This window comes from Rhagoletis pomonella, unplaced genomic scaffold (genome assembly GCF_013731165.1).
Source record: "Rhagoletis pomonella isolate Grant_MI unplaced genomic scaffold, Rhpom_1.0 Rhpom_scaffold_00006, whole genome shotgun sequence".
Classification (NCBI taxonomy): Eukaryota; Metazoa; Arthropoda; class Insecta; order Diptera; family Tephritidae; genus Rhagoletis; species Rhagoletis pomonella.
In genome coordinates this window covers 49523311-49544822 of record NW_023458560.1, presented here as the reverse complement: position 1 = coordinate 49544822, position 21512 = coordinate 49523311, and the positions used below count along the sequence as shown (strand labels likewise).

The 21512-nt window shown below is 38.0% G+C and overlaps 1 protein-coding gene across 1 annotated transcript in view; it reads right to left on the bottom strand.

Annotated features, from left to right (window-relative positions):
- LOC118741970 overlaps positions 1–10602 on the bottom strand; it is a gene marked incomplete at its 3' end in the record, with an annotated part of 36920 nt that extends 26318 nt beyond the window's left edge. Inside the window, exons 1-5 of the mRNA XM_036473935.1 lie at positions 9133–10602; positions 2194–2240; positions 1935–2075; positions 1614–1789; positions 1233–1532 (exon numbers count right to left, since the gene is read on the bottom strand). Of these exons, the coding sequence (XP_036329828.1) occupies positions 1233–1532; positions 1614–1789; positions 1935–2075; positions 2194–2240; positions 9133–9157 (689 nt within the window). The remainder of the gene's footprint in view (positions 1–1232; positions 1533–1613; positions 1790–1934; positions 2076–2193; positions 2241–9132) is intronic.
- Positions 10603–21512: the final 10910 nt, after the last annotated feature.

The following is a 21512-nucleotide window of genomic DNA, read 5'->3' as shown; positions in this document are numbered from 1 at the left end:
TGGACGAACTTTTAGAAAGACTTAAAGGGAAACTACGAAAGGGCTGACACTCTAGCGAAATGCGGTGGCCGACGGAGCCTGATAGGCCCTCAGCCTTTCTTTGGTCCATCAGAGGATAGACAGCAGAGCTCCGAAAAGGATAGGAGCACTTGCAAGTTACAAGCCAATGGCGCACGACAAAGGGCAAAAGGCAGTCGAAAAGATTCATAACTCCCTTTCGTGAAATCTTTGAGCGACTGCTAAATCTTGGCAGAGAGGGTTTAAGGACTCTCACCGAATGCCTGTCAGGACACTGCAGACTGAGGTACCATCTGCTCAAAATGGCACGCTCTGAGGAAACGAACAGCAGGATTCGGCTTCCATGACAATCTTCTTTCAAAGTTGATTCATTTACGAAGAGGAATGAACACTTAATGGCCCCATAATGATCCCGAAATAGTCCCGAAACGATCCTAAACTAGCTGTAAACTGATCCCGAACTAGTCTCGAAATGTTTCTAAAATAGTCGTGAACTCTCCCGAAATTAGCCTTAACCCGAAAAGGACCTGTAGTCCGTGCTGTTATTCTCCATATGTCTGAGGCTATAAGCGGGAACATCTTGGTGGAAAGGACGATGAAGTTAGAAGAAAAATTGCATAGCGTCAGGACCCATCGATGACGCAGGTTTAAGCCAAGAGAGCCGATAATATCGGTGAAACTCAAAAAACATGGCAGGCAAGCAAAACCATCATTTCATAAGTAACATCTGAAGAGCCACAACACCCCTCAACCGCGGTAGACATAAACCCAGGATATTAACAGCCTTTCCTGCTAGCCATTGCAGAATACCGAAGTGCTCGTCAAACTTGGGTGTCACGCTCTTTCATAGGATCATTTTAACTGTATGCAGGTGACATTAATACCACATCAACAAGGTACTTCCCGAGGCTATTCAATAATACCTGGATCAGGTTGCTACTAAACCCAACTTCGGTATCGTTGAGCCTAAAATTAACGGGTTTAACAACGGTATTTAATAGCTAACAGCTCGGATGCTAAGGTTATTTCACAAAGGAAGCCTTAAAAATAAATTAAACTGTGAGTATAGATAAATAAAAACAATAACCACTACAGCAAATAACTAGTAAAAGGAAAGAAAAGGTAAACTTAAAGCCTACACCCGATGTCCATGACTTCCCCGCAATGTTTTTGGTGGCTGAGCAAATGATTTGAGCTAAGCTTAACATACATACCTTTGATCATTTGTGAAGTTGATATTCTCATTTCCCATGCCGGTTGGCATGCCCATCCAGGAGTAACGTTGGCTTGGACCCATACCCATGCTGACGCCTGGTCCAGGGCCAACACCGATGCCGCTACTGCCGCCGGCAATACTTCCGCCGCCAACACCGACACCGACGCCAACACCACCACTACCAGTGTCTTGCGTCTTCGCAGTGCTCAATATTGAAGCTGGTTGTCGTCTAAAATAGGAACTATCCATATCGGAGTCAGGTGATTTGTCGTCGTTATTCTGAAAGTGTCTTTGATAGCTGCAACAAAAAAAAGTTGATTACATAAAGTAAATGTTTTTCCAAACCACATAAGTAGTAAGCGCATAAAATTTCACTTGCCGCGGATACTTGTAGAAGGGAGCGTACGCAGCTAAATTCTCATCTGATGGCACCCTTCGCCCAACACAGCCACCCAGAAAGGATTGCGGCACACCGCTACGTCGCGAGAGACAGCCAAAGAAGCGATCGCGGCGCGGCCTCTCGATGCTATGCAGCTGACGATCGGTTAGGCAGTACTGTACTTAAGGGACAAAAAGAAAAGAAAGAAATACGACCAAGCATAAGAAAAAATGTGGCGGTGCAGGTAATCAGGAACAAAATAAAAACAGTGCACGAACAAAAACCGCAGGGCAAAAAGTACAGCAGTCGTAGAGCATTCACCTGTTCGCGTATATCGCCTTTCGAGTAAACGGATGGACGTGGATACAGTTCTGTGGAGGAGGTGTGTCGCAAGCGGCGTCGACTCATATTCTCATCTTCGGAATCGTAACTGCGATCGTAATGGCTAGAAGCTGCTGCTGACTGCAATGAAGCGAAAAGTGCAATGCAATAATTAATGGATTTCATAAGCGTACCGTCAGCTTGACGGCAGTGAGCGAGTGTGGTGCGATGTAATCGGCCTGCCGGCTGGCTTGCTTACCTTAGACGCCACTTCGATGGTGCCTAGCGAAACTGCATGATGTAAACCTGAAAATGGGAAGGAAAAAGAGGCTGTAGACAGTTGTTGTAGAGCTCTAGCACATCTGTGTGTGTGTATGTGTGTGTGTGTGTGTGTGTAGTGAATTTTGTAGCTAAAGGAAGACGGAAAAAATAATTAGCAACACAAAATTAGTTGCAAATATAGTGTGGAACGACGGCTCAACAGCGGCAATGAAGACAATGAGTGCAACGAACTTTTTGACCGGCGCGCAGTGCGCAGCCGTAAAACACAGCGACACTGGGAAAATGAGTTGACCATTTAAATTTCAATTATTGCCGATTAAATGGTTGTTAATGGAAATATTACTGAAACTGATTGGCAATAAAGATGCATGGGGTCAGTGGAGTGTATAAAGACTGAATGCTTTTTGATTAGAAAGGTAATGTGAAATCTATATGTGATCAAGTAGCATCGAACAGTAATAAAGTAAAGACGAACAACAAAGTGCCGAGATAATGGTTAATTAGGATTTTCTTGGATTTAGAGAACTCCGCGTGTCACGTTAAAGTCATTCTCAGATAGGTTTCTGTACCAAAATGTATTGAAGAAAGGCGTGAGTATCGGGTAATCATGAAATATGATGAGTAAACATCTAGTTATGCACGGCTTCACAAATCATTAGGCGATTCAGTTTTATACATAAATTGGCTAGATTAGAAATTAAGCATTAATTTCATGCCTTTATATCGAGACCACAGTACACTGCTTTTTTATAACCACTTCGGGAATGGTTGGGACATATTTCAGGATCATTTCGTGACTAGTTTCTAACTACCCGAAAATGATCCCGAACTAGTGCCAGAATGACTTCGAATAAGACTTGAAATGATCCGGACATGGTCCCTTACCGGTCCCACAATGACCCCTAACTAGCCCCGAAATGGTCTTGAAATAGTCCGGAACATGTTTCGAAACGGTCCTGAACTAGACCTGAATTAGGCCAGAGCTAGCCTGAAATGGTCCCGAACTAGTCCCGCAGTGGTCCTGAAATATTTCTAAACTACTCCCGAAATGAACCTGAACTAGTCCTGAACAGGCCCCGAAACGGTCGGAAAATCGTAAACTTGTCCAGAAATGAACTCAAACAAGTCTTAAAACGGTCCCGAAATGGTCCCTTATTATTCTCAAAATGATCCTGAACTATCCCCAAAATGATCGCAAGCTTGGCCTGAAATGTCCCTGAAATAGTCCTAAATTAGTCTCGAAATGGTCCAGAACTATGTAGTCCTTAAATGATCCCCAAAACTAGCCCCGAAATGATCCCGAAATTGGCCTAAAATAGGAATAAACAGGTCCCAAAGCGGTCCCCAAATGATCCCGAGGTAGTCCCGAAATGGTCCTGAAATAGCCCTGAACTAGTAGAGAAATGTTCATATGTACACAAAGGAAGGATTCACAGATTTTCTGTTGGGTTGCACAAGAAGCAGTCACAAATTTTCAGCTTGGTTACCGCGAATTTTACTCATACCGAGTGCTAAGAAGTTTACACATCATAAATAACCAAGTTACGCTAATAGCAGATCCTTATTTTATTTAATGACATCAAAAAGCATCCCCTAGCTGCCTGGGGTGCTTCGTAGTGGCGCGTCTATGGCTTCATCCACTGTACACTACTATTTATGTAGGCCCTGGTGATTTAAATGGGGCAGCATACTTAGTTAATAATCCACTAGCTGCTAATTTTCTTCGTTGACATAAACTTTGTATGCTGCCGTGTCCGCCGAACGCTAAAACTGAGCAATAAATGAACCGACGCCAGAAGCTCACATTGTTGTTGTTGTGGTCCCTCAATCGTTGTCGTCAAGCCCAACTAACGGGAGACCCAAGAAGCGTGTAGCTTCTATCGGATCTGTCCATAAGGACAGAGGCGTTAGTTAAGTGGAGTTCAGTGGGCATGCGAAGAGATGTCTCGAGTCGTGAGGTATCTGTTCGAATGCCGGGCACTCATTTTGCACATCCTCATTTAATCTGCTCAGGTACGAGTTTAACCTGTTGCAGTAGCCATATCGAAGTTGGGCTATTATGATCCGAGTCTCCCGAGGCAGACGAAGCTCTGTCTCGTCCACGTCTGATGGTTGTGTGCCCAAAACGGCATTCACAGGTCGAGAGTCTACGTAACTTGAGACCGACTACCTGTGAATGCCGTTCAAGACCTGTCAGTATGCTGTGGGGTCCAGAGGTTGCTTTATGAACCTCTGGACTTCATCCGTCAGTTCGTATAGATGCTTTATGACGTGTCGTCGCGAGGGCTCTTCCGCAAGCAAATGTCTGTTTGGGTGCTCACGTCGGTGACACCCTACTATGAATTATTTGCAGAGCGTTATGTTATGCTTCTGAACTGGGTGCATATGAGCCTCGCCGTGCAAGTGTCGCCGGAGTGTCGTATTCTGGCAAGTATGCAGCTTCAACCACTGCGTCCCTGGCGACCACACAGGCGCTGCGTAGTTTAGAACCGGCCGGCCATTGGGACGATGCCCACGACATTTCTTTGTTTTGCGACTTGAGGACTTTGTTGCGGCGTTGTACTCTATTGGTAGAGCAGGAGAGCAGACTGTCGAACGTAACTCCGAGTATTTTCGAGTTATTTACCATCGGAATTGGTCCTTCGTCCAGGTGTTAAAAAGTTTGGCTGAGGATTTTGTAGGGGAGAGAGTTAGGCTCCTTGCAGTGAAGAAGCGATAAATCTCGGCGACATGACCGTTGACTTTCGAGAAGAAGTCGTCAATTCCATGCCCAGACGTCATTATCGAGCATTCGTCAGCATAAGAGACTCCCTCTGGTGATTTTGGGAGCTTTAAAACGTAATAATTAAACAGCAGCGGGGAGAGGACACCACCCTGTGAAACCCCCTATTTAATCGTTCTCGGTTCTCTGGTTTTGCCAGAATCTCATTGGTTCCCTTGGTATGACAGACCTTTCGTTGGCCATCAATATGCATACTTGAAAGGAAAATACAAGCTCTCGGTCCCCAGGGTATTTGTATAGTAGTGATATGCCGGAATTACTCCCAGAAAGGCATTTTAGATTTGTCTCCACACTGGGTAGTCGATACTACGAAAAATAGCCGTCTAGGTCGGACGTGGTCGGATCAATGGCCAGATAAGGCAAGTCTAACCGGGCAATTTGGGCAACTGTCTTTCAACTCACCACAGTCTTTCGAATGCCTAAAGTCTTTAGTAAGACAATTGCAAATTCTGGCAACTATCTGCCTTCCGAAAGACTAATTGAAAGATCTGCTAACGAGGAGGTCTTAGCGTTATTCTGTTTGTCTTTTAGCATTAAGCCTTCCGAAAATTAAATGAAATTAAAAAATATATATTTTTTTTAAACAATAAAAACTAAAAATTAAAATAAAGTAAAATTTAATTTAAAATAAAGGATTTTTTTTTAAATAAATGATATTAAAACGGACATATTTAAAAATAAAATTTAAAGATTAAAAGAAAATTAAATAAAAAAGGGAAACAACAATAAAAAAAATAAGTTCCTAAAAATTAAATTAAATTAAAAGATATTTTTCTATTTAAAATAACATAATCTAAATAATAAAAGAAAATTAAATTAAAAAAGAAGAAAGAAACATAAGTTTCTAAAAATGAAATTAAAAAACGACAAAAAATAAAAATAAAAAAATTAAATAAATATGAAAGTGAAAAAAATAAGTTCTTAAAAATTAAATGAATTTAAAAATCTTTTTTAAACTAGAAAATCTAAATCTAAAAAAATTAAACAAAAAACCAAAAAAAGAAGAAGTGAATATATGTTTCTAAAAATTAAATAAAATTAAACAATAGCATCCAAAAATTAAATTAAAAACCGATAAACTTAAATAAGTTCCTAAAAAATAAATAAAATATATATATTTTTCATAAGACAGTAAAATCAAAAAAATTAGAATTAATTAAAATTAAGAAAGAAAAAATAGTTTCTTAAAAATTAAATTAAATTAAAAAAAATATTTTCCTTTTTAAAACGCTAAAATCAAAAAATTTAAGAAAAATTAAACCTAAACTAAAGAAATAAAAGTTTCTTAAAAATAAATTTAAAAAAAAATTATTATTTTTAAAACATTCAAATCAACGCAACAAACACCTAAATGTACACGACAAAAAATAAAAATTAAATATGTTTCCAAAAATAAACGAAATAAGAAATATATAAATGTTTTTTTTTAATAATAAAATCTAAAAATTAAAATAATTAAATTTTAAAAAAGGAAAAAAAATCCGCTGCTCGAGGACTCGAAACTCCGATATACCGAATGGCAACTAAGTGCTTTGCTCACTCGGCTATGTCGACTTTGGATCAGCGCGAGCTTTTCAACATGGAAATTGGAAGTGCAGAAATTTACTAAAAGAAGCTAGACTCTTTTTTACTATCTTAAATTATTTTTCTTGACTACTTGTTTTTGTGCAAGTAAGCAGAACCTAGTCACAATTACTGAAATGAATACAGCGGATTGCTATTTTTTCCAGCGTTACTTGGCATTTACGACAATTCCGTTGGACTCACAAAAATAAATTACTATAAGTAAAACTGTCTGGTACCGAAGTAACGAGATTCGTGTGATATGAACTTTGTGATAAAAATGTTAATTAGTCATCGTTGCCATTTTTTGCCGTGGAAGTTAGTTCCTTATCAAAAATTAAATCAAATAAGCCGATTAATCGATTATTTGACAATAATTGCAATTAAATGCAATTATTTATTTATGTCTTTTGATTAATCAATTGTTTAATTAATTGATCTAAATTATTTTATTCCCAAATTTCTGTCATGAATATTAGGCAACTAGAGAATTTCAGTACAATTTGATCTAACATTTTCTCGAGTAGTGAATTAAATACAAATGTATGCTCACACAGTAATATTCATACATACATACATATGACATCAAACATTTGAGATTAGGGAACAAAAAATAGGGTAACAAATTCTCTAGTACCATCTAATAACAAATAAAAGACAAATCCACTATTTTAATTTTGATCTCATTCTTAAGCTTAACAAAACAAAATTTAAGGGTAAAGTGCACTTTTTCCCCCTCAAAACTTGTTTTGTCCTTACCTCTTGGTGTTGTGTTTCGCATTTCACATTTCGCATTCAATTTTATTTATTTAGAAAGAAATGTGAAAAATATGCTACACATAAATAACTATGTAATTGTATTTGAAGGTCTTTTAACTTTAACTTTTACTTTCTGCCACTTGATGTTCACCTTGCTACCTTCCAATTACGTACTTAAGAACTTAAGTATACGAACGTGCACACATACATACACAAGTAAATAACCAGCGTAAAATTGCTGATTTGGCAACACCTACGCGAAAAATAACTCAACCGTACAACTACCCACACCACCTCATCCATATTGTGTATAAAGTACAACAACACCCAGGTAAGTAGGTAAGCTGAAGACTATAATGAAAGTTAAGTAAGTGAAATACATACAGACATACATACAAACAAACAAATGTATTGTACATGCAATGGCAACAGAAAATCCAAGGACCCTACATGTTTTTTTACTGGACCGTCGAGAACAGGGAAATTACATTTGTGCCAACAACAGCACACGCCTAACGAGAACGAAGAAAACAAACCAACAGACCTACCAAAAACAAGTATGTATGTATGTACATAAGTACGTACGGTGATACAAGTCATGCCACCCTACACAAAAATTTGTCCAAAGTAGCATCCACACAGCAAATGAGAAATTCATAAGCATTGTAACTGATGATGCTTTTGGCGGCCGACAAAGGAGGTGCAACGGACAAAGGAGAAGATAATGTGAGAAAAAATGTGGATGACTGTTCTGGTGAGCGAGCGAACGTTGAGGACAATTGCCAACACACGCAAGTATTTGTGTTTATAAAATGAAATTTATTTTTTTTTTTTGAGCGCCAACCTTGGTAACGTGTAGTTTTAATAGTAGTGGTAATGGTAATGGTAATGATAATCGTTGTGGTAATGGTAATGGAAACGGTAATGGAATTAGCAATGGCGCTGGTAATGGTAATGATAATAGAAATAGTAAAGATATGTAATGGTAGAGGTAATAGTAATAGTAATGGTAATGGTAAAGGCATTGGTAATGGTAGAGGTATTGGTAAAAGTAATGGTGACGGTAAAGGTGACGTAATGTTACTTGGTATTGGTGATCATAACGCTAATGTTAATGGTAATGGTAGTAGTTATGGAAGTGGTAATTGTATGGTATTGGTAATCGTAATGCTAATGTTAATGTTAATGGTAATGGTAGTGGTTATGGAAGTGGTAATTGTAATGTTAAGGGTCAAGTTAATAGGGACAGTAATAGGAAATGCAATGTTTTTGGTAAAGCTAACGGTAATTCTATTGGTATTTATGGCAATGGTAATGGAAATCTTAATACTAATAGTAATTATAGTAGTAGTAGTAATTGTAATAACAATTGTTAAAGTTATGTTAGTGGTTGTTTCAATGGTAATGGTAATGGTAACGGTAATGGTAATAGTAATACACAGTAGTAGTAATTGTTATGGCTATGATAACGATAATGGTAATGGTGTTGATAGTCACAATGGTAATGATAAGGCCAATGGTAATGGTAATGGCCATGGTATTAGTGTTAGAATTGGTATTGGTGTTAGTATTGGAATTGGTATTGGTAATAGTATTGCTTTTGGAATTGGTATTATTATTGGGACTTGTATTGGTATTGCTGTTATTATTGCTATTGGTATTGGTAATGATAGTAGTAACGGGAATGAGAACAGTAATGGTACATACAGATCATGTTTAAGAAACTGTTTTCCATTTTTACAAAAATATTTGAAAAGCAAAAAACGATCACCCTAATACTTGTAAATGGTGGATACATACCATTTGACTTACCATTTGGTCGCATCGCCACAGCCATCCTTTTTTGTGACTTCTGTGCCGCCCAATGCTTTCACTGCTTGCTGACTACTGTCTGCTAGCCTCCCTCCCTCCCTCCCTCCACTGCCTCACTTCTCAGCTGCTGGCGCTGGATAAGTGACTGCCGCGCGTGAGATTTCGCCTAGATTTAGCTATAATTGAAGTGGATTCTCATGCAGGAATGGCAGGCGCGCTGGGAAGACGCGTGAAGCGGAGAGTTGAAGCAGGAACAAACCGTATGTACAGTGTCTCGTGATTTGCAATTTATTTAATGTTACGCGCACGGAGCACCGTCGCTACCTCCGTCCGTCTCTGGCACTAGGCTGGCACTAGGCTGACCCAGTCGCCGACTATATTTATTTAGTTGGGGTCCTTGATGATGATGATGATGGCAAGATGTACATATGTATATATTGTATGGTTGCTGTTGTTGTTGCTCTTGTCAAGTTTTTTTTTTTTTTTTTTTTTGTTATTTGCAGACTTCAAAAATGTGTCGCAAAGTCGTTGGCAACTTTAATATTTGATGGTCATAAATCTTTTTAGCTTCTGCCTTTGGCTGTTGAATTTTTTCTTTACTTTTGCTTTCTTTCAATGATCACACTTAGCGTGTCCTCTTGCGTGTTTGCACGTGTGTCGTTTTGATGTTCCATTTGCGTGCAAGTGTAGGTATGGATGTAGGTGTGTGTGTATTGATGTGTTATTTTTGTTGCTGTTGTTTTTGTGGCAACTACATGCCTTCATTTAATTTAAGCGCATTTGTTGCTGTTGGTTGTCGCTGGCGTTGTTGTGGTTGATTTCATGTGTTGTGATTGCTTCTATTGTTGTTAAGCTTTTGTTGAAATTTTATTGTTAAGACTGCAAAATTGTTTTCAATTCTTGTATTTTAGGCAACTCAACTTGAATTTATGACGGTGTCAACAACGTTGCTGGCAACTGCCACTAGGCCTGGTGAAGATGCTTTCTACAAAGCATCTGAAGTTTTTGTATTTGCTCTGGTAGCTACTAAACAGTCCTTCGGTTATCGGGCATTTTTCTCAGCTTTTAATGGTCCCGCTTCTTGGAAGACTGCTGCAGCTGTCGATTCCTGTTGTGGCTGTGTAACTTTCGTGACGTCTCTTATAGTTTGTTAATCGCTCACTCAGATCAATCTTATTATTCTTGTTCATCTTCTTTTATTAAATTTTTAGTTTTCTCTTCATTCAATCGTTTCTATGTTCTTCTATGTTGATTTCTCTGTTAAAATATTTTATACGATTCTACGTGTTTTAAGCGCATATTTCTGAGTTTTTAAAATTAAATAGTTCCACAAGCATTTTTTTCGTAGGACGCCACAAAATTTTCATAATTTTGTATCGCCGAATCAGTCCGTGCAAGAATTCCAAAGTTGAGTTTTTTCTACTTCATAAACATACATTTGTACATTAGGGTGGTCCAAAAATTTATGTGAAAAAATTAAGTCGGAATTTTAATGCTCTAATCCCCTAGGATTGCTCTATACAGACAAAAATTTACCCCTGTTTTTTTTTTCTTTTTTTTATCAAAAAATATTTAGAGGTCGCTCAAATCTTAGAAATCTTCCATGTATTTTATATGGGGAAAAACAAGTTTTTGTGAAAATGGTATAGAATTCTTTAAAATCAATATTTTTCGACCGGAAAAATCTGTTTCTCTTCAGGAGACTTCCAGTAATAATACTCAATTGTTTATTTTACCGTCTTATAATACTAACGATTTTTTAATGCATTTTTTTGGGGTTTTTTGTGGTAAACAGTTTTTGATTTCAAAATAAAAATTGCTTATCCATTGGGTAATCTTGTTAACGCCGGTGATAGCAAATTTAATAGCCTTATCTAATACAAAAAAGAATTTTGAGATTGGCCAACCACGTCCAAAGAAAATTGCAATCAAGTGAGTGCACTTTTTTTCAGATCCATAAAACCAGAAATTTGACTATATCTCAAATACTAATTTAGTATTCGAATTCAGCGTACAATTCTTCATAAAAACTTACAAAAAAATGTCGCGGTTAGCCAACTATATCCAAAAAAAGTTGCAATTAAATGAGTGCACTTTTTTCAGATCTCAAAAACCAGAAATTCCGCTTTATCTCAAAAACTGTTCTACGCTCTTAGATTTTAATTTTGTATTCAGATTCAGCAGGTAATTTTACATTAGAATTATTTATAATCAATGTCGCTGGTCGGACAATTCTTTCATTTCTGTAATCTTGTGTTATTGCCGACAAAAATGCAAGGCGGACCCGAGTGCGTTCTATTATGAAAAAAATTTTAGTCTTTTTTTCCTTAGAAAATAAGCTATCGATATAAGCCAGCGTTGGGCAGAGAGAGCTTCTACTCCGCTCGCGCCTATACAAAATGTATAGAAAGCTTAAAAGAGCTTTGCCCGCGGGCAAGGCAGGGCCCATCAGTGATATAAGCCATTTGCGAAAAAGCACATTGTTTAAAAAATGCAATAATTTTTTTTATTGCAAATTTGGCAAAAAATTGTAGTTTCCACCAAAAAGTACGGAAAAAGTTCTAATAGGTCAGCAATTTTTGATGCTTGATATAAGAATTTTTAAAAAGCTTGTGACTAAAAGAAAGAGCTGAAATTTGCATGTTTAAACTTGTATAACTCGGCATAAAACCGCGGTAGAAAAGAATTGTTTTACACATTCGTTACCAGTAACCATAGCAACAAGGTGGTGGAGTTTGAAATAAAATCCTAGCATGCATTTTCTTTTTGGTACACATGGCGAATTTTGCCCCATACATAATGTGACCAACCGTACTTCTTTCAGAAGTACAGTACTTCTTTTTTAGCTCTTATACTTCGTACTTCGAAGTACAGTCAAATGTACTTCTTTGCAACATGTTGTACTTCAGCTCCTGTAGTTCTCCGATTTTCTGGACGATCGTCATATGGCTTAGGCGATGAATTCGTGCAAATCATTAAAGTCGCCTGGAACCGATGCCATCATACTTGCGAACTGCGTGAGGACCGGGTATATCCCCAAGGCTTGGAGGGTAGTCATTGTTGCGTTTATCCCGAAGGCCGGAAAAGGATCTCATCTTTCTTCGAGGGATTTTAGGCCTATCAGTCTGTCTTCGTTTTCGCTAAAATCGGTAGAGAGATGGATAGACCTGTACATAAGAAACGCGATTCCTCGTGACTATCTTTCAAGAGCTCAATATGCTTATTGCAAGCTCGGTGGATACCACCCTGCACACATTGCTAAAGTGGTCAGAGGAAGCCTTCACACAGTAGGGGCCTTCCTCGATATCGAGGGAGCCTTCAGCAATGTCACTCCAGAGGCAATATTCAAATCTATTTATAATTTGGGGGTTGAAACCAAGCTCTATGGAGCTCTATGCAACCAGATTTAAGCTTATCTTGTTTCACGGAGCCCTTGTCTGGTGAACCCGCTAGATAGAGAAAGCTGCACTTGTAAATTAGGAATTAGTGGAGCATTAGGAACCACAGCTATACTGACGACAGAATTTTAGCAGCAGGAACTGCTATCAGGCTAAGGGAAACCGGGTGGTAACACTCTGGATTTCTAGGGGGGCTTTGACTTCGCCCTGAACACATAGATTACAGCGCCTTTGAAATGCCTGCCAGAAGTTCCTCCTCTGCCTATGTTCCCTCAAGAGATGACTGGGTAGGGAGGGATTACTAAGAATTCCGGACTTCTGCAGCGTCTTTCAGGTGGAAATGGCTGCGATCAAGGAAGCGGTAGACTCACTGCTAAAGGGTATGGTGTTGCGTTAAAAACCGGTAAAGTGCATTATCCATCGCGTCAGAGAGGTAATTCTTCTAGTTTTGGTGCCGGGTCATAGTCATGACCTGGCGTTTGAAAGGCACCCCCCTTAAAAAGTTGTCCCCAGATAAGGAGCAACTAGGGACGCCTCTGTTCTCCTGCAGTACACTATTGGATGGTTGGGCCTAGTGTGAGCTCGGCGGGCGCTAAACTAACACGCATACTTGTACTTGTACTCGCGATAATGAGATTGCATATTTTACTAAATACCTAATAAAATGGGCAAAAGAAAGTGATGCTCGTTTTGTGACATAAAAGAGGAAAACAAGTCGTTTCTCCGCTGCAAAAATTGTTTTTATAAGGCACTTTAAAATACTTTTTGCAGCGCTAGTAACGAGTGACCCATCGCTTCCCCTTAAAGGTACCGAATACCACATTACCTCTCAAGAGCTAGTGATGGAGGTTCTGACAGGCCATTGTGCGATTGATATTCACTCGGTCTTCGCGAGGCTAAGATGGAAGCATTTTGGCTCGCTCTTCTGAACTAACAATGAGCTCTCACGGATCGAAATTAGCCGCATTCGAAATTTTAAATCGGCTTGCGGCGTTAACCTAACACAACCTAACCTGTACTTCTTTGAGCTATGAATAAGTTGATCACATTACCCATACATGAATATCTATATATGGGGATGAATCCGAATATGAGGATGAATACGAAGACGAATACGAATATGAAGCGGAATACGAAGAAGAGGACGAATACATAGATGATTGCGAAGACAAATACAAAGACACCACTGAAACGAATACGAAGAGTAATACGCATACCATCCGAAGACGAATAGGAAGATAGCGACTAAGACAAATGTGTATATGAAAACAGAGACTAAAACGAAGACGAAAACCTTTTCGGTACTCTTAAAGAACGGCCGACACAGATCTGTGGAACCGGGATCCGCTATCAGAACTCATACATAACCAAGAAAAACATATGAAAAACACAGAAATATTTAATTATGGGTGTCTTTGAAGTTAGCTTAGGCCAAGATCCTCTTAGTTAATTCTGATTAATTCGGATTGAGGTTCAGCACGGCGTAATATAAATAAGTAGATATGTATGTAACTACCCTAGGTTCCTAAATTTATTTTGTGTAGCCATTGTTATGAGAAAAATAATATCTAGGGACACGATATTTTGACCAGTTTTAGTTATTTTTCAAACTTTGTAAAAAAAATTAGAAAAACAATGAGTGCTAGTTACTGTCAATATTCAACCGTTTTCTAGTTTTTTAAAACCCCTTCTAACTTAGCACGTCGTTTTTTTTTTCAAGGTACAAAATTACCAGAAAATGTTCTGCTTTGGAACTAAAACGTGACTACATTTTTTTTATATCTTTGAAGGTCTTTGAATGACTTTGGCAGGACTTGGCATTGACCCGATACATTCTAGTTTGTCGATAAATTTCGAGAATTTGACACATATCGATAATTCAATAAATTTCAAAAACACTGAAATCCGAAAACTCCAAAAAATTATATAACTCGACTAATTTTGATAATTTTCAATAACTGTGAGTTTCGATGGCTCGCTAAATTTTGATAACTCAACAATTTAGATATGTTGCCCGATATAAATCGATAACACTATAAACTTTGGATATATCGATAAATTTCGATAACTCGTTACAATCTCGGAACACTATAAAATTCGATAAGCAGTAATAACTGGATAAAGTATTATAACCTTGAAATTACGATAACTCGATATATTTGGAAACTTCGATTCGATAAATCGACAAACTTCAGTAAATCTATAAATACATATCTGCAAATTTTCATTAAAATATTGCACTTTTTATTAACACTCTTCAGAGAAAATTTGAGTACGCAGTTTTTTAGCCCATTCTATTTTAGTATAACGAAATGCAAGTTTGAGGTAGCTAGGGCTTACCATTGATTTTTGGCAAATTTTTTTGTTGAAGGTGTCGCTCATTTTCTCAATATAAAATAATGTTCTTTAATTTTTTTATATGGAAAAAATGTGCGACACCTTCAACAAAAAAATTTGCCAAAAATCAATGGTAAGTCCTAGCTTCCTCATTCTTGCACTTTAGTATACTATAAAATTGAATGGACTAAAAAACTGCATACTCAACTTTTTTCTAGGGAGCGTAAATAAAAAGTGCAATATATTGAATGTAATTTTGCGGAATTTTTTGTTTAATTTTGCACAAGGTTTGGAACTCTGATTTTTGGGGTTTTTGCTGTAGAATTAACCACATTTTTATAAAAAATTAGCGAAAAATAAAATATTTAAAAAATAGTTGCCCGTATTTATTGCAAAAAAATTCGCTGTACCTAATCTTTATTGACTGACTGTACATGATTACATTTCATGAAGCTGTAGCAGTAATCTTGTCATGAAAAAATTACCATATCTTTTGTTGTAGTTTTTTTTTTTTTCTTAGTTACCTTTGTTGTTTTCACACACACATTTATGTACACTTGTTCAAAATTATGAAATATTTTTTTTACCTTTATATAAACTTACTTTTCTCCAACATTTCCGCTTGTTTTTCGACTGCGCTAAGCCAACACTCGCTTGAGGTTTTTCGCACTTTTTTTTATTACTATTATTTTTTATTGAAATGAAAGCATTTACCGTTTTTTTTTTGTTTTTGTTAATAAATTCAATTAATTACGCTATGATCCTAATTTTTATTCGATTAATTAAGCCTCTTGCTCACATTCCTCAGCTGCTGTGTTCCCTACACTTCCTGTAATGTGGATATTTTTCACACGCTTCTTCTACTTCCTCCTCCTTTTCTCCAACTTTTTTTTTCTCGCGAGCCAGCTGCTGCTGCGTTTGTCTTTCTACGCGCTGCTAGTTGTTTCTTTTTATTGTTTTTCCATTTTTTCATTCGCTTTCTGCTGCAGCTTTGCTTTTCTTTGTGCTGATTTGCAAATTCTTATCTGTGAAAATTTCAACGCCACAGAACATTTAAATTAATTCCTGTTTACGGCTAGCAGCGCGCGTATACAAATATTTGTGCTTACTGGGGGGGAACGCACCACCGTCGGACCCTCTGTGTGTGTGTGTGTGTGTGTGTGTGTATGTGCTGGCCGTAGCCTTAGGTTTATACATATTTCTCTGTATCTGTGTCCAAACATAGATACAACACTCGCTAAACTGGACTTATGCAAGGCCACCAATCGATATTCTTGGCCGAAAAATTGAAATAAATTTTCAGCTATATAAATGCTGAGGGTTATCGCAAACATCGGCAGTAACAATAGCAACAACGACAACAGCGTTTAATTTTATTGTATTGACGAAACCAAAGCGTTTTGAAACCGAAAATTTTCACATGACGGATCAGTACTTTTGGCTAAAAACTACAGACTAAACTTTTCGCTTTGCACTTTTTTTCACTTTTCTGCACTTTACGCCACTTTCACACCACTTTGCACAATAACTTAAAAGTAAAGAGCACCTAAAAGTATGCTACATATTTATGTATACGCATGCGACGGCTTGTAGTTAGCATTTCGTTTGATGAATTTTCGTTTCGAGTTTTCTTAAGAATTTTTCACTATGTACTTCTTTACAGTTATTTCTTGCACACTTGTTTCAATTATTTTTAGAGTTAAGTATTTTTATGTACTATGCATGTGTGAGTGTGTGCTGTGTGAAAAATTATTTTGTACAAAAGTCAATACGCCCTTGTGCGGGGGGGGCAAGCAAACGCTGGAACGCGCTTAGTTAAATAGTAGTCAGAACTGCACTGGATGACGATGATGCTGGAACTGAAAGAAAAGAAAGTTAGTCGCTTTCATTCATGGCAGAGACAAACGAGCTGCAGCCAGAAGCTTACACAAACACACACACGCAGATATTCGTGAACGCACACGCACACAGTATGCTATGTTACCGCACAGCATCCTCCTCCTCCTGCTGGCAGCGGAAAAGAAAAGTTAAGTGAAAGCACAGCACAGAGTTCATCGGCCAACGCACAAAGAGCGTAAAAGAGTTCGTGACGAAGTAGGCGAATGGATAAACAACAAAGGAGCAGATAGAACGAAGTGAATGACATGCGAGAGGGTATGAAGAAGTGTATGTGTGTGTGTGTGTTTGTGTGTGTGTGTCGGCAAATCAGCTGTTAGCTACCAAGCGTCCAAAAATCGGTTCATTCGAAAATTTCAAGAAGCAAACAAAAATTTAGCGCGCCATCTAAAATTCACAGCACACCAGCCTGTAGAGCAGCTTAGCAGCCAATGGAATAAGAACACTCTTTGAGATTGACAAAACGGCTGAAACGCCTGGAAGTATGCTTCGTAAAAAAGCGGCGAGTGCGAAAAGTGCGTGAGCGCGCATGTTTGAGGCTTAGAGCTAAAAGTTAGGGAGAGAGCGAGTCAATGAGCGATTGAGTGAATGAGAGTGGCACTGCGAGAAAGCTGATATGTGTAAAGCAACAATTTCCATTATACATATTCCAGGCGTCAAAGACCGTAGAGTTATCACAGGCATGTCAGAGTGTAACGTGCAAAGTTGCGCGTCGTGCGTTTGAGAGCACAAGAAGTGGAACCTGCTAGCGTTGCTTGCATGGCGATATTGCGAGAGCGCCCATATTACTATGAATTTTTGTTATCATACTTTGTTACACCTTCCACATACTAATAGCTGCGCTGCCTGTTACTTTGGCTTGACTTGGTATTTGACATTTCGAGTCTCGTTTTTTTTTTTTTTTTGCATTATTTGCTTGCATACAAAGTGCAGGCGTGTAAAATGTCCATATGACAACTGTTTTGACACTACAAGCCAACGGTGCTCACATGTAGTTGATCCATGTTGGCTTAAACTAACACACACACACACCTTTACAAGAATGCCCAGTAAGCAAAGTTGAAAGGCGTTTGTATTTTTTGGTAGGTAGCGCTTAAATAGGACCATATTTTCTGCAATATTCTCAATCACTTGTAGCCCATTTATGGTTGGTTGATTTAATTTATTGTCACCCTTGTGAAAGGCAATTAGTAAGTTTGCCATTTTGATTCCACAAACTCGCGCAAATCTACAGCCATTTGGCGGGTTTAATGAATTTCGGTACGTCATACAGAAAGAGGCAGCTGCACTCTGAAATATTCTGCAGGAATGATTCGCCGAGTGTCTTCAGCCTCATCCTTGCGAGGGATGGACACCCGCGCAGGAAGTGTTCGACTGCCGCTTTTGAGCCTGGGTCATCGACAGAATCTTTTGAAGTGCAATCCAATTCTCTCGGATGTACCCGAACGGCCCAGCGCCCTTTGTACACACAGTAATTTTTTAGGTATATTCTTTGCTCATTCCTAAGAGAGCTTTGGTTTTAAGTGGGTCGTCGTACTCGCAGAACTGCTGGCTAATCCTATGCGATCCCGTACGGTTCCACCTTTGCTTGGCCTTCGAGTCATAAATTTCCGTAATTTTTTCTTAGATCTTCCTGAACGAGGTGCCCATGTCTTCCGCGTGGGACACATTCATGCGTAGCTGAACCTTGCTAGTTCGTCCGCTGCCTCGTTTCCAGATATGTCCCTATGTACCAGGATCTTTATCAGAGTACTTTCGTATTGATCAAAACTATAGGCGCCAGCTCTTTTCTACAGTCATCGAGTAGTAGAGATACAACAGAGCAAGAAGAGAGTGCCTGAATGGCTGCTTGGTTATCCGAAAAGATAATCACCTGCGTTCTCGCGGGTACATTCTCTTTAATGTACATTACCGCCTTCTTGATTGCAAAGGTTTCGGCCTGGTAGTCTGGTATTCGAAAGGATAACTTTAGGTTCCATTACTCAATGAAAACCCCTGCACCAATCCCACCTTTCACTTTTGATCATTCAAGAAGTGGACCTTTACTTGAGTGCCTTGGGAATTTTGAGCGGGGTTTGTGGTGAGCTCAGCTCTTCGACAGCATATAGTCAGTGAACAGTGCCTTAATTTGAAAACTAAAAAAATACGTACTACCGAACCATATATGTAATACTCCTATATTGGCAGTAAGAGCTAGTACCGTCCGAAAACACTACAGTACAGATATATCAATAAACACGTACGAAAGAAAAGGAACACATACGTTTATAAATAAACATGTACACGACACATTTACAAAACCGGCACTCAAGTACACAATACATTGACAAAAACAGTACTAGACTGTATCGCTTTGATTTCGGAATGCTTACACATTGAGATGTTAGCTTACTATCAATATAGAAGTATTACATATATGTAACGAACAGTGGCACATGTCCCTAATCCTTGTCTAATCCTTACAAAATTTGTATACATATATAAAAATATGACCCATAGAAAAAGAAGATTGTCTCTATCAAATATTTCTAAGCTAAATTTGTCTTGATTTTATGTGAATATACTTAATGGTTTTATTTATACGAATATCTTTTAAAAATCATAGAAAGGAAACTCTTCTTAATTTTATGTGATGCCTTCTTGCATTCATTAAAAAGTACGTCTTTTTAAATTTCTTTGATGTCCTCTTGAGTTCATTTCATATTATTAAATAGAATAGTGGCGGTAAGGTGACAAAAGTAGCCGAGTAGAAAGAGCTGTAAACTGCCATTCAGTAGGTCTCAGATTCAAGGACAGGCCGGCACAGACTTCTTTTTATTTTTGCATTTTCTTTTTTTTAGCTTTTCTTTAATAGATAACATCATTATACTATTTTGGTGCTTATACTTTTGCAAATAGTTTGGCCGAGCTTCTTCTTCAATTTTGTATTGTGCGCTTTGGTGTTGCTACACAAAAGGGAGGATCTTCAGTTTCACGCCGCCTCTGAAGGGCAAATTCAAAAAAATAACAGACTCTGTGTGCAAATCTAGAATTCTAGTGTGCATTTTTGCTGTAAACCAGTGCTTTGAACAGTTATTTTAATCTTAATCTCAAACTCGATTTTAATCCTAATCTTATTATTAATCGTGACCAACCAGCCCCGCTATCTTTTAACTTCGTCTGTGGCCTTTTTGCATGGAATTAAATCCCAACGAGTGTGGCGCTTTTTCGTTACATCAACTGCATTGCATTGCTGGATGCAGGAATCGTTGGCTGATGCCTATCTTTACGAGCTGCCTATTCAGGTAGTCATATTCCGTAGCCTATGTATCACTCAGGTCTGATAAGAAGGGGAAAGTTTCTGCAAACACTGTTTTAACTTATGCAGGAATTCTTTTTCTTCCCTTTGATTTTCCTTCCTTTCCTATCTGGCAAGTCCAAAACTTACCTGAACTCCATATGTCAAAAAAAAAAAAACTTCACCCCTTTTCAAATTTACTAGATTCTTGAAAAAGATTTATTTGAATTCATTAAGTTAAATACCTTTTTATATATGTAAGTATGTATGAATTGCATGCATCGAATGTGTCAACAAAGGCTTACGTAATTTACAAACATTTTTCGTGTTGACATTTAAAAAGTTACAAATTCGTTTAATTACAATTTTGTAGGGGGTTGTGGTATTTAGTAGTAAATAGTTAGTGGTGTTGATAGTGGTGGTGTTGGTGGGGATGGTGATGTGAGTGTAGCTGAGCTTTTAGTTAATTACTTACAATGATTTTCAGTAGCTTGCATATGCAGTTGACATTTGACTTTGTATGTTTCTGTACTTGCGTATTCATAAATGTATTTTACAAAGTTTGGAAATTTTTCATTAACTACTTACTTACTTAGTTGAGAATTTCGTTTTGGAGTTTATGCATTTACTAAATACATACATACATATTTACAATTATGTAAGTAAATACTATAAAGAGTTTTGACTCTTCAGAGATGTGTTGAGTGTCGGACAATCAGAAGTAGGATAAGATTTTTCGCATGCGTGTATTCGACGTTGTTGTTTTTTTGTTTTTGTAGTACAGTGGATAAAAGCTGAAATACTTGATGAGAGAAATTACGAGCAATTTTTAAGCAAAAACTGCAACCCACTTCAATTCTCAAATAAAAATTAGTAGTACCGTTAATTCCTTCATGATCCAGTGATCGGATCTAAACCAAATTATTATGGGACCACACTTGAGGTGCCACCTTTCCACTATTGAGGTACCAACATTCCGATAAAAAAACCTTGCCGATAAAAAAAAAAATATTCCGACGAATTGATAATGGGATTTCTCGAATAATTTTAAACAGCTTTACATTAGACCAGAAGCCAGCCTCTCGTCTTGGGGTATGTCAAAACGATGCGTGCAAAAATTAGTAGCGGTTTGATTTGGGCGATGGTGCAGTGATAAACCGCTCTTCCGAGAATTAGGACCTATAAAGGGTTAGGTTGAAGAGAGATAGGTTTTCGCGGTGGTTTTAGCAGAACTTTTCCCGGAGGAATGCCTTATGGCGGAGGCAGGTGTTTTTTTTAATCAGAGACTTTATCTACACGTAGCCATAGAGCAAACGAAGTCGAGGTATACCGCGAAGAAGAAAAGGTTTAGCTTGAAATTGTGCAGAAAAGCAGCAAAGCATTCGATTTAATTGACAATAGTCAAACTACATAACGTAGACCTCTAATTTCTACAGCGAAAGTAGAACTTTGAAATCGATTTTAAGCGGTCG